General features: G+C 33.7%; 1 protein-coding gene across 1 annotated transcript; it reads right to left on the minus strand.

The window, feature by feature from the left end:
* Positions 1-781: 781 nt before the first annotated feature.
* On the minus strand, positions 782-13,623 carry LOC129565672 (serine/threonine-protein phosphatase 6 regulatory ankyrin repeat subunit A-like). The gene is made up of 38 exons (XM_055440784.1): positions 13,590-13,623; positions 13,269-13,502; positions 12,996-13,193; positions 12,771-12,932; positions 12,609-12,707; positions 12,416-12,499; positions 12,256-12,354; positions 12,125-12,187; positions 11,960-12,058; positions 11,755-11,853; positions 11,378-11,476; positions 11,219-11,317; positions 11,060-11,158; positions 10,926-10,996; positions 8,435-8,543; positions 8,274-8,372; positions 8,111-8,209; positions 7,954-8,049; positions 7,669-7,806; positions 7,515-7,610; positions 7,076-7,447; positions 5,865-5,989; positions 4,664-4,670; positions 4,566-4,587; positions 4,457-4,497; positions 4,297-4,395; positions 4,119-4,217; positions 3,948-4,043; positions 3,135-3,153; positions 2,715-2,914; positions 2,455-2,652; positions 2,165-2,362; positions 1,879-2,076; positions 1,713-1,811; positions 1,547-1,645; positions 1,379-1,477; positions 1,102-1,200; positions 782-1,021 (listed from the first exon to the last, which is right to left on the minus strand). Exons 1-38 carry the CDS (start codon positions 13,621-13,623, stop codon positions 885-887), a joined length of 4,383 nt encoding a protein of 1,460 aa, XP_055296759.1. The 3' UTR covers positions 782-884.
* Between the last annotated feature and the right edge of the window lie 545 nt (positions 13,624-14,168).

Raw genomic sequence — 14,168 nt, forward strand, 5'->3', positions numbered from 1 at the left:
TTGAAAAGGAAAACGAGAAAAAAAAATTTAAAGAAGGAGAAACACAATAAACGAGCCCGAATCCATCTATCCGCATCTAATCGTTGCCAAATCCAATAAAGTGTCATGCAACGCTATTGTTCTATGTTCTCCAATGTGTCAACAATTTCTAATGGCAAACAATAATAATCGAAGAAGGACCAGGAGAGTGGAAAAAAATAGCGAAACGGATAACAATAAAAGTCAACTGGTAGTAAGTGCAGATTTACACAAATCTACCGAATGTTTTTGGAAGCAGGAGGACACAAAACGGAGTGTGATCGCTGAAATCGTAATAACAAATGTTCGGGTGCGTTTGCATTGAATTGTGCGGTACAAAGGTACCGAGAGATGACTTCATTTTTTCCAACAGTTTTTTTTCTCTCTTTTCTAATGTTCGACGTCCTGCTGTTTCGAATACCAACAATATCCATTGTTCACTTCTTTTTTTTTGCTTCGGTCGCATTGTTACTGCGTGACATGTTGCAATGAAAGCGAATTTCGTACAGAGAAAAATTATGAAAAATAATTTTTCGCCTGAAAAATTGAATGGCTTGGTTTGAGATTGAAAAATGAGCCCATTGAAAAATAGGAACGCATGCTGAAGATGGCGAAATGGTTGCCGATTTCTCGGTCATGATATTCACCATTATTCGGAAATGTAAACAGTAAATAAATACAACATTTTGATTACAATAGATGTGCAAGATTATTGTTTTTATTGGTTTTGTATTCAAGATGTATAAATGCAGTGTTTATTTTGAAAATATCGATGATGAAAGTCAAGTCGACAGTTTGAAGTGAAACTTATATGCAAAAGTATAGATGAAAAATATCAATTTGGGTATGATGACGATTTAAAGTCATTAGTTGCTTTCTTGTTTGTCTTTTTCATTGTCCTTTTGTTCTACACCTTCTTTTTCCACCTCCATAATTTTTTGCTCTTCCTTGTCGTTTACCTCAGCACCGCGCTTAAGTATGTCAACGATAGAAGTATCTGCACCTGAAAATAGTCAAAATATGATTTGATCATATCAGATTCATTACAGTTAGTTCTGCATTCTCTTGATAAATTTCCCATACCTTTTTCATTGGCAATATCGAGTATTGTATTTCCGTCTTTGTCTTTCTCAGTAGTGTCAGCACCATTCTGAACCAGTATTTCAACGATCTTGCCAAAGCCTAATTGAAATAAGAATTTCTACTTAAAACTTTCAAGTACATTTTCACTAGTTGCCACACTCAACCATATTCATAATCATGTATTCATATTTTTTTTCTGAACTTTCAAGTTAGAATCAACTGCAGAGGTTAATTTGAATATGGAATTCAAATTGAAAAAATATACAAAAAGTGTTACCTTTCTCAACAGCTATGTCTAGTGCAGTCTTTTCGTTCCTATTTCTACGGTTGACTTCGGCTTTATTTTTCACCAGTAGCTCAACGATCTCTTCCCGACCTGAAGCATATACATATACTTATTAAATATAACAATATTTCGGTTGGCTGGTCGGTTTGTTCTATTTACCTATAACAGTTGCAATATGCAATGCAGTTTCTTTGTCTTCATTTTCCAAGTTAACATCTGCGCCATTACGCACAAGAATATCAACCACTTTTCTGTCGCCTGTAAAATTTTGTGTGGAATAATCATGAAAAAGTCGTTTTTTCTTATCTAATGATATAAAATTCACCTAAAAATGTGGCAGAATGAAGATTTGTTGTTCCATTGTTATCTTTCAAGTTGATATCTGCCCCATTTTGCACTAGGAGTTTGATGATCTTTTCATCTCCTGAATAGAAAAGATATTTTTTTCCAAATCATATCATGGAATTGAATCAATTGTAAAAAAAGTTTACCAATAGCTGCAGCATAGAAAAGTGGAGTCCATCCATTCTGATCAACAGCGTCGATGTTTGCATTATGTTGGATGAGAATGTCGATAATTTTAGCAAATCCAGAATGCGCCGCAGTATGAAGTGGTGTTCTGCCACTGTTATCTTTGATATTGACATCGGCTCCATTTTCGATTAGCACAGCGACGACTTTTTCAAGGGCTTTAAAACATAGAGTGAAATGAGCATGCAATGAATGTCTTTGGTACGTCCAATAACGCATTTTGAGCATCTTCTAATCCGTATTTACCAGAATCAATATTCAAGTGAAGCGGAGTCCGTCCACTGAATGGATTAACCGTCACCTTTGGACTGAATATAATTAATTTATCCATAATTTTTTCAAGTCCAAAATCAGCGGCCGCATGAAGTGGTGTCAATCCAACGTTATTTTTTAGATTAACATCCGCTCCTTTCTTGATGAGCAATTGAACAATCTTTGAATGTCCTATTTTGAGTGATTGAGAAATATTTGTTACGCAACATATGAAAATGAATCTAATTGAAATCGGTCAAAAACTAAATGATTCATCTATTTACCGGAGGCAGCAGCCACGAAGAGTGGTGTCCACCCATTGTTATCAGTGAGACTGACATTAGCGCCTTTTTGTATTAAAATATCTGCAATCCCTTCTTGACCGAAAGCGGCGGCTGTGTGCAGCGGAATCCAGCCATTTTTGTCATTGAAATTAACATCTGAACCATTTTGAGTTAATGCTTCAACAACTTCACCAAATCCTGAGTTAAACAACATTCGAATTGAATTTAAATTTACCATCGAAATTCTAACGTATTTCTACCAAAAACTGTAGCCACGTAAAGTGTTGGAAATGCTGTTTCATCATCGTTGATTTCGATATCAGTTCGATTTGTGATTGATTCCACTAAAGCACTCTCATTGCCTGAATCTGTAATTGACACACTTTCAATTTCCTGTTTGTTCATGGAAAACGTTTTTGAATTACCGCTTTTCGGCTGTTGAACTACGATTTCATCGGTTCTATTGCGTGAGGAGAGATAGTTTATTTACAAACGGTTTTTTTTTATCAATTGATAACGAATGTGTTCAATAACTGTAGAATGCATTTTTGATTGAAAATGAAGCAAGGCACTAGTGACATGCTTCGTAGGTATGCGATTGTGTCTTGAAATACTTGGCTCAATGCAGTCGTTTATCAAATGAAATTAATCTGGGTTAATCAAATCAAATCTATACTCACAAGTCTTGTAGTTGAGGAGCTAAAAAACAATACAAAATTCATTTCAGTTACATAAAATCAGACTAATTTTTATCTTTTGGTGAAAATTCCAGTTTTCAAATGAAAATAGTATCAAAAAATCACCCGCTAAAATTGCAGCAAAACACACAGAACACACAATGAATAATGATTTCATTCCTAATGATTGAAATGTAGAAGAAAAAAACAAATCCAAAATTCGAACTGCACTCTCGTAGTGTTGAATGTGAACTGAGTTCAAATAAGAAGTCACTTTCTTTTTATAACAACCATTCATTGAAATGAAAAAGAAAATGCTTCTATTCTAAGAATCAACCGATTTCCGTAAGAGAATAGCATGAACATGGTTTTTTAATGAGTTCAATATGTTTACTTCGAATGAGGCGATGCATTTGGCACATTGTCACATCTATAATTTATGTGTAAATAGTTGAAATGCGTTCAGTAGCGTGAGCATTCTGGATTCAATGTGTGACAAATGGATGTTTGTGACGATGCCGAGTGAAAAGGGATTAAGATATGAACTAAGATTCTTGGCTATAAATACAATCGAACACATGTCAAGTTCATCACGATTCAAATGAAAGTAGTACACGCATTGGCATTTGCTTCTATGTAACTTTATTTCAAAATCAAATACATTGAATATGGGCGCATAAAAAAGTAGGTTCAATTCAAATTCGAATGATTTTTCAGTATGTTGACGATGCTCGTAAATCCTGATTGAATTAAAACCAGTTAAGTGTTATAAAATTGGATTTTCATCGATTTTGATTCTATTTCTTTCTAAATTACCGTTCATTTCAGCCAGATCCATCGGTGTTTCACCGGGAGTTCTTATTTGTGGGTCTGCTCCGTGTTGCATTAACAATTTTACTACTTCCTCATGACCTTAAAAAATGTTTGGCATTATTTTAGTTCAATTTGAAGCCCTTTTTTCACTCAGTTAGACGCTATTTTCAATACCTCCTTCGGTCGCATAATGTAATGATGTTCGACCGCGATTATCTTTCACATTAATTTTTGCTTCATGTTGAATAAGCATCCGAACAATACTATCATAGCCTGAAAATATGTAAGTTTACTTGACAAGAGTGTGCTCTGTGCAATGTGCTTGTGCATTTCAGTGGTAATTCAAAATTACCATTCACAGCCGCATAAATTAGTGGTGTGCTTCCTTCATTGTCTCTAATATTGGCATCAGTTCCATTTTTCAACAAATCTTGCATTAATTTGTCTTGGCCTAGATCAAAACAACGATTTATTTATTTCAAATTTGGAATCCAATTCATTTATAATTATACCTTCATTAGCTGCACGAAGCAGTTGCACTTGTTCATTTGTTCTAATGGAAAATAAAAATTTTACATGTAGAATTTCGATATAAATTCCTCGATCAGTGCGATTACTTACAATTCTTTACGTTCTGGAGGTGCTGAAATGGAATTTATAATTATTATTTTGTTTATTCTTTTCCTACATAACTTTAAAACAAATACGTTTGAAAATACTTTTTACCTGCCAAAATTATAATGAAACATGGAACGAACATAACGAAGATGTACTTCATTTTTGGGCTGTTTAAATATGAAATATATCGAAGTGCAATATGTGCGAATGAAAAGCAAACTGAACTGGCTTTATTCGATCATTGGGTTTTATACAAAAAAAGGTTGAACTAGACAGGAAATGTGATCATCTATCGCATTTTGAGAATTTTGTAACATTTCTTCCGTTCATGGACGCATGTTATCAATTTTGTTATCATTTACATGGCAACGTTGTTATAGTGAATTAATAATCAAAATGAAATCAAAAATCGAATCAAATTTTGTTTTTTTTTTTTCAACAGAAGAAAGTTTTGATAACACCAAAAACTACGCGCAATATAGTCGACATAGTATAACAAAAACAGAGGCATAGACGCATCATACTACTCAGTTTTGTGCATTCACGGTATATATTGGAGCGATGAAAGGCATTGGAATTGAATCAAATTGATAACACTCGGACAGATATGATTAAGTTCCCTTTTCACATAAGCAGTTTCCTAATCACACGCGAAGCTTTGATGAATTCCACTCATTTTTGAATTTCATATCGAAATTGAGAAGGAATAAATGTCGATTGTCGAGTTAAAACTTTTCGTAATGAAAAAGGTTTCTTTTAGAGAAAGTTACAGTAAAGACACAAACAATGAACTGCATTCAAACGATTGACAAACGACGGCTTATGACTATTCGACTTAACGCGTATCGATTATTCGTTGGTATTCGTTGCCACCTCTGTTTAGCGGAATGCAATACAGAGCAATTGCTTCATCGATTTGATGCCAAATAGTAGACGTCACGGGGCTGATATTGAGTTTTAACTGTAATGAATTTCACTGGATCGATTCTACGAGTTATTTGGATAGTTCAAAAGTGTACTAAATTAATTGTAAAATTTTCAAGTTATTTATAAGTAGGTAATCACATTTTATTTATCATTTTTATAAATAACAATTTTTTGCGATGAAAATAAAAATCTATTATTATGTTAAATTTATGTGTTTTGATAGGTGTTATCTGTTATAACATTGCGGTTTGTAGATGGGGATGATAGCACTACTTGTAGATAATAGTTGACAGTTTGGTTCGATACACGGTGGGACAATTTCATATTCCAATGGAATTCAATTCCAAGATATTGAAGATTCAAAAAGCCCCATACAAGATCATGATAGGGTTCAAATGGAATATCATTTATTGGTCGAGGTTCTTTCTTATCGTTTTCAGCTAATTTCATGGCATTTTCATAGCCAATCATATCCATATGATTCGGTGATAGAAATGGGGCTAGAAATAAAATCAATCAAATTCAAAATTGAATTTAATTTCTAGAGAGATTAAATGTTTTTCGTCTGAAGAAAATATGAAATAATTTGCTGTTACCTGCCAAAACCGCCGTAAAACCCAGAATGAATAGAACTAACCGAAACTGCATGTTTGACTTTTGGAGGAAAAAATGATCAACAGAACCTATATCAATATGTGCAAACTGTAGAGTGACTCCGAATATTCGCTACTAAAGCTTTTATATGATCGCTAAATGAGATAGGTATCAATTATTTTTGGAATAAGATTTTCGGCGAAAAATTCTTTCGAATATATTCGGTTTGGAATATATGGTTTGAAAAAGTTACATATTCATTTTGATGCGAAACTTAGAAGTCCATCTATAGACAAAGTAACCTGGCTGATAAGCTACAGAGTGAGTGAATCGTAAATGTGTGTTATACCATTTACTATATTAGTTAGCAATGCTAAAACTGCAACGAGATGTGGTCACTTACATACAGGCTAACTGAACACGCTTTATAAACGTCCAATCTCTCTCACTCTCTGTGACAAATGACACGATTATTCTATTCTATTTATTTTCATTGCATTCATCAGAATATTTTATTCGTGCTGTGTAAATAGTTTTGAATTATAAATGTCATTTTAAATGACACTCTCGATGAACACGTGCATTAGTATAATATAAAAGTTACACACTTACGTCTGCCACCAACAAGTTTTATCAATTTCAAACAAAAACTCAATGTAAGAGTTAGAAACGTTCAAAAGTCCGCTCTAAGGATGATTTCGTCATCATTTGACAATTGGGATGTTTCTACATTTGATGGCATTTTCAGTTCAGTTGATTCATTAACTGCAAAAATTCAAACGCTTTTTGCTTATACCTTGCAGAATTTTTTATTCATTTAAAACTATATGCTATTATTTTCAAGTATTGGACGAGAAAAATGGAGATAGTTAGGGAATTGTAGTTTTAGTTTCTCATTTACATTTTAATATTCATCGTGCATTGATGATTGTTTTCATTGAATAGAGCTTTCGTTCACCCCTTTCGTTTCATCACCTCACTTGCAACGGATTATTCATTTTTGGTGGCTCGAGTTATCTCTTCCAATGGTTCAAAGATACGGATGATTTTGATTCGTTCTTCACCAATCCAAATTACCACATTAACTTGTACGGAGGAGCCTTCGAATTCAGGGAATACATCTGCCAAAGTATGCGATTCATCGAGATGGTCAAAACAAATTAAATCTTGCAAGCAGACTTTAAAGTCAGACAGGTTGATGTGCGGAATCTGTATTTGAACTGAACTCCTCAATGCCCTAATGTTATCCGAAATATTCATCATAACATTGAAATCTATCACTGTTATTTCATTTTCGTCGTCGTAGCTAGATTGTTGTTCCGAGTGTTCGTATTTGATGAGCAGATTTTCAATATCATAATGACCTTCATAAATTTGAAGAAAAATTCAGTTCAAATTGATTGCAGTTTCGGTTAAAGCCATAAAATATACCTCTTCTGACGAAATCTTTCGCTGTTCTCCCACGATAGTCGGTAGCATTAACATCGGCGCCGTTTTTGAGTAGTAATTCAACAATTTCCTTATGGTCTATATAATTGAAAGGTTTTATAAGACTTTGACACTCGGAATATGAATTTATGATTACTTTTTTTGACAGCACACATTAAAGGTGTTTCACCGGAAAACCATTGTTGGCCAGCCAAACCATAGTCTATACCGAAAGAGATCGGTTGGTTTACATTGACTTTTTTCTCCACGAGTAATTTGACAATCGACGTTCTACCTATAAATATGCAAGCTGTGATTAATTCGAATTTGTTGGAGTTTTTTCTTCAATCACCCTCATCAATGGCTTTTGTAAACATAATTTTATCAAGATACATGTATATAGACATTTTACTTGCTTGGATTTATTTCAATAATTCCCTACCTCTTAATATAGCAGCTCTAAGTGGAGTTATCAATTTCCATTTTTCATTGAAATCAGCACCATGTTCAATGAGTAATTCCACAATATTTACTCGACCTTGAAAATAATACTTTTTCAACGAAACATTTTTTTTCGCATCATAACATCACAAACAAACCTTTTGTGATAGCTTCCATTAGTATTGGCATACCAAAAGTACCCGTAGTTTTCATGCTGGTCCCACCTTGAATCAGTGCTTTGATCACCTCTTCATTCCCTATTCATTTTTTTTAAAAGAAGATACTGAGCCACTGAACTCTTATAGTCTTCCTATAGCTTACCTTTGTCAACAGCTAGATGTAAGGGAGAATATCCACGACGAGATTTGATATTGGGGTTAGCGCCAAGTTCAATAAGAAGTTTCACCATTTTAGCACGACCTAAGCGATTCAAAAATATACCAAATACTAGAAAAATCGTTGGTTCATTTACATAATCTCACCTGTCATGATGGCCAAAATTAGGGGAGGTTCATATTTGAAATATCCGTTATTGACATCGGTATCATCTTCCACCAATGATCTTACCATATTTTCATCTCCTATCAAAAGTTAGGCATTATATCTCCACTGCATATTTCTCAATGAACGATTTTTCTTTCAACAAAATGACAAATCTATTGAAATGTTGACAATTACCTCTCCTGATGGCATCAAGTAATGCCATTTTCCCATTCGTATCTAAATTAGCAAATAAATAAATAAATAAATACAATTCTCTTTCCAAGTGATTGTCATCGGATTAAATCGGTTGAAAGACATTTTTTTACCTGCTAAAACTGCAACAAGATGAGCAATGAATACAATACAGATTGTCTTCATTTTTGCGATTGGTATGAAACTATATTCAAATCGGGCCACAATGCGACTTATATACAGGCTTACCGTTTGGTACACTGCTTAAACGTCCAGCACTCTCGGCGACAAATGAATCGATTATTCCATTTCCTCAGTTTATGATGCAATCATTTTTTTTTTATTTGCATTCATCTAATAAATGTGATTATTTTACTCGTGCTATGAAATATGAATGTCAGTTAAAATGACACTCTCAATGAACATATGAATGATGATATAAAAATTTGCTCAAAACTATTTACTTGTGGTTGAATCAAAATCACCACAAGCACTTGTCTAGCTCTTGATGTGATTGATTGAAATTTAATCACTTTATTTACTCAAGACTTTACTTTAAAATAAGGGAGAAAATGCTTCTATTTTCATAGTTTATTTGAACAATTGCTTTATTTTAATTTCTGACGAGACAAATTGAAGAATACGAAATTTATTTATGAGTTCTCATTTACGTTTTTATTGTCATTGCGCTCTCATATTTAGAGATGATTGGTTGATGGTTCAATTGATAGCTGAGTTGAACTTTCGTTTATATCATTTAACTCAGTGCTTGAAACGGTCTGTTGTTCATGTTCGGCGAGTGGAGTTACTTTCTCATACGGCTCAAAGTAATCGATGATTTTGATTCGTTTTCGAACAATCCGAATTTTAACATCAACTTGTAAAGTTGAGCCTTTAAATCTATAATAACTAGGGAAGAAAGAGTCGGGTTCTTTCAATTTTTTCCAATCGTGCAACCAGATTTCAAAGTCGGACGGATTTATCTGCGGAACTTTTGCTTGCAGTGCACTTCTCAATGCGCTAGCGTTATCCGAAATATTCATCAACACACGCACATCTATACTTTCGTAGGCGTTTGAAGTGGTTTCAGTATCTTTTTCATTTTTGCTGGAGTACATATAGAGTAAATCTTTGATATTGTCGACATTCTCAGAATCGTGACAAATTAGAAGAAATATTTCAGTTCAAATAGGAGACAATTCGTTCAAATGCCTGCTTTGACGTATGTATACGTGTGCGGCGCGAGCTCACAGCAATCAAGATATACATACATACGTATCATTTTCCCATTTACTTTAAGCGTTTAGATCTCTTTGTGACAAATTGATCCATCACTGTATTTCTCAACTGTAAAATGGTCTTTTTTGGTTGCATGCGCTTATTTGCATTTGTTTTTGTAGATATTATTGTCAGAAACACTAGAAATATATTAGTTGAAATGAACAAATTATTTAAAGATTTGCTCACAGCTTGAAAGCATACTCTGCTTATTCCAATACAATAAAAAAAATTGAAATGAGAGTGAAACTAAACACAGAACTGACAAGAGAATCGATATTTGTAAAATTTGGCTATAATTTAATGCAAATAATTAACGGGAACATTGAATGTGATTGAATGTTTTCTGTTCGCCGTAGATGATCTCGGATTGTGTGTCAGGTTCCGGTTTTAAGTTCAATTAGTTTTTCTTTTGGAAATTCTCGTAAATGTTCACTAGTTGATGATGGATCATTTTTCAAAGAACATTTTTGTGTGGTGTGAAAAATGGGTATAATACTAAATGAAAAGTACTTCCACTTTATTCATTGTTTTCGTTTTTGGTGCATTTCTTACATCTGTTTTTGGTGCTAGTGTTGGTGAAATAAACGGAATCATCATATAAAGTTCTCAAAATCGATAATTTTATGTTGTCATCACGACACACATAACGTTCACATTTATTTTCATTATGAAACACACACAAATTTACTTAAACTGGCGCAATAATTGAATTATACCATAGAAGATTATTTTGCCTTGAGATTTCTTCGAAAAAATGTCAATTTTAATGATACTCATCTTCATGGAACTGCAGTTTTCCCGTCCGTTAGGCGGCATAATTATTTACATACTAAGAAATAAATATTGATAGAGATAAGGACTAGAATCACAATTGAAATTTGACTATGTATTTTGGTTTTCTTTAACTTGATAATCAGAGTTCAGTTACTAATGAAATTGTATACGGAAAATGAGTGATAGGAGTGTAAATAAAAATAAATCACTTTGGAATAATTCGAACTGTTTTTTTTATTATGCGCGTTTTGTAGAAATATGTTGGTTTTTATTTTCGCTGTAACATTTCAGCATCTCAGCTATCTTCGTGGAACCTATTTGATTAAATGAATCAATTGACTATTTCCGAATGTGATGCAACTATTGCAATCATTTACCAATTTTCTCGGCAAGTTCCATGGGTGTTCCACTAAACCGGCTAATTGATTGAACATTTGCACCGTATTCGAGAAGAAGCTTGACCACGTGCTCATGACCTAAACCAATTCATAACAATATATTCATTGAAGAAAAAATGGGAAAAATTCAAAAATCACCTCCTTCGACAGCACCATGTAAAGCTGTATCACCAAAAATATCTTTGGCATTGATATTGGCTCCATTTTCAATTAACATCTTTGTGATCCTATCATTTCCTGTTCATACGAAAATTATTTTTCATTGTCAAAGTTAAATAAGTGTAATTTATAATTCACCTTTCCTAGATGAAAGCATCAATGGTGTCTCGTAGTAAATGGTCCTACTGTCAATCTCCACGCTATTCTCAATAAGCATTTTGACAATGTTGTAATATCCTTAAAAAATATTGATAAGATCAGTTTTTCATTAGTAAATTGAACTCCTGAGAATATTCGTTGGACTTTATTACGTCTTTCTGAAATACGGTTCTTGAAAAAATTTGTACGCAAAAACTGTACATCAAAATAATTTTTTCGGGGTTTTTAAGCCGTGATTACAACAGTCTCTTGTCCCATTTTTTCATACAACTTTTTTCAAGTTTCAGAATTTAACTACGCATCGAAAAAAGTCCAACGAATATTCTCAGCCGTTCAACTATGCAAAATAAAAACACCTTTCTGAACGGCATAATAAAGTGCAGTTCTGCCACTGAAGAGTGAGGTGTTGACATTAGCCCCGTTTTCAATTAGTGTTGCAGTGATGTTCTCGTGACCTGCGTAGAAAGAATTTATTATAAGAATTGCGTATGACGTAGTTGTACCGCAGCTATATCTTTGCAATATGCATTTCTCTTTGAGTTTTTGTTTTAAAAATATAACCTTTTCGTGCTGCTAGCATTAGTGGAGTTTCACCAATATCATTTTTACTGTTCACGTCTGCTCCGTATTCAATCAGTAACATGACTATATTCGTTTTTCCTGAGTAAACCATTTGCGTAATTAAATTTTTTTAATTTTTCAAAATTAAAATCAATTCATAAATACCTTCACAAGCAGCAAGATGCAAAGCCGTACCAAACGGTTCAAAATAAAAGAAATCATCTCTAACTAGAATAATTAAAATGAAAAATGAAAATCAAATACAAAAACTACGAAAAAAATGGTCTTCGCTGCACCTCCTTTGGAAGCAAATGTCAATAGATTCTCCTGGAAATTGGTTTCATTATAAATGTCCGCGCCTCGTTCGATGAGCAAACCCATTTCTTTTATGTAACCTTAAAAATGTCAATATATTCACTTGGCTTCTTATCACAAATAATTATCTCTATTGAATACTTTTCAAGGCTTTTTTTCCACCGTGCGCTTTAGCGTTGATATCTGCACCGTGTTCAATGAGAATTTTTGTTACTTCTTCGTAACCTAAATATATCCAAAACAATGATAGTTCAAATTCCGTTTCAATTAATAGATATTCCAACTGTATTAGATCAGATCTCGGAAGATGTACCGATTTTAATGCTTTATTTACCTTCACTTGCCGCAAGAGTTAGTGGCGTATACATCGTAGTGTGTTCATTATTAAGAGCAGCTCCATAATCAATGAGAAGCCTGACTACGTCTTCGTGACCTTGAAATGATAACCAAAAATTTCATTTTGTCAAAGTAAAAAAAAAAATCACACGTAAATCACCTGCATAAGCGGCAAAATGTATGGCCGTAGTGCGATCGAGATGGATGGGCACACTGTAGATTGTTTTATTGTCAATGTTCAACCCAATCGTAGTGTTAACCACAATCGAGCTGTTTATCTCAGCGCCGTTATCAACCAGTAATTGTGCAATTTCGTCATAACCTAAATATGGTCATTTAAACTCTACTATGAATTGACACTGCAAATTCTCTATCCAGCAATTACCTCTCATTGAAGCAATCATAAGTGGTGTGGTTTCATAATTGTTTTTACAATCAACGTTGGTCCCGTTCTCAATTAGTAACCTGACAAGATTCTCGTTGCCTTTATAAACCGCGTAGTGTAACGGTTTCGATCCGAATTCATCTTGAATATCAATATCAGCGCCATTTTCGATGAGAAGCCTAACTACATCGTCATGACCTCAATGAGGAAAATAAAATTAGCAAATTGAATCAAGTTTATTGTTTAAACGATCGAAAAGAACATTGTTAATACCTTTGAAGATAGCCAAATCGAGCGGAGTTGCGCCAGTTTTTTCGAATTTTATATCGATGTCAGCCCCGTTGTGAAGCAGTAATTTAACGAGGCTTGCATGACCTTTATGCGCAGCATAAATGAGCGGCGTTCGGCCTTCATCATCGCCAGCATCAACATCGGTGACTCCAAGCTCCGAATCATTTCTTTCAACAGCATGAATGCCTTCAAAATCAACGTTCGATTGATCCGAAGCTAAAAAGAAAATAATATTCACTTGATTTTTTATAAGAAATTGCATAACATTGAAGACAAAACAACAAAATGCACAGATTATAATACCTGCCACAATTGCAACGACGTAGAGAAGCTTCATTTTAAGTGAATCGTTAAACATAGACTGAATGTCAACGAGTGAATCAATTTGATGTTACGCGAATATAGAGGAAATGATTTAATTGGACAAATTAATTCGACAAAAATGTAATCAAGATGATTGCATGAATTCAATCTAATGTTTCAAGTTCATTCTAGTAAACAGACTTTTAATATGTGTATAGTACGTAGTAAAACGTTGTCCGTGGAATATTTTACACCGATCTCTCTCTCTCTCTCCTTTTGCTGCCTGCTGATAGCTCAAAGATGAATTGATATGACATATCAATTCTGGGAATAAAATGAAAGTGGACTGTGACATAGAAATTTGCACTATTCATGGATCGGCCGCATTTATTTTTAGACGGAATAAACACGTTCAATCAAGTTAAATTCGCATAAAGTTTAGAATATTCTTTCTAGTTTTATGTTTACTCTAAAGAATAAACAAAAACATTCAACCAGAAAATTGTGCCGTTCACTTCGTACGTTCGTCGGTGATGTTTGCTTTGCAGATAGTTGCTTGAAAAGAGATCGGAACTTTGT

This window comes from Sitodiplosis mosellana, unplaced genomic scaffold (genome assembly GCF_009176505.1).
Source record: "Sitodiplosis mosellana isolate CC-2019 unplaced genomic scaffold, AAFC_SMos_1.0 Smas_scaffold_3, whole genome shotgun sequence".
In the NCBI taxonomy this organism is placed as follows: Eukaryota; Metazoa; Arthropoda; class Insecta; order Diptera; family Cecidomyiidae; genus Sitodiplosis; species Sitodiplosis mosellana.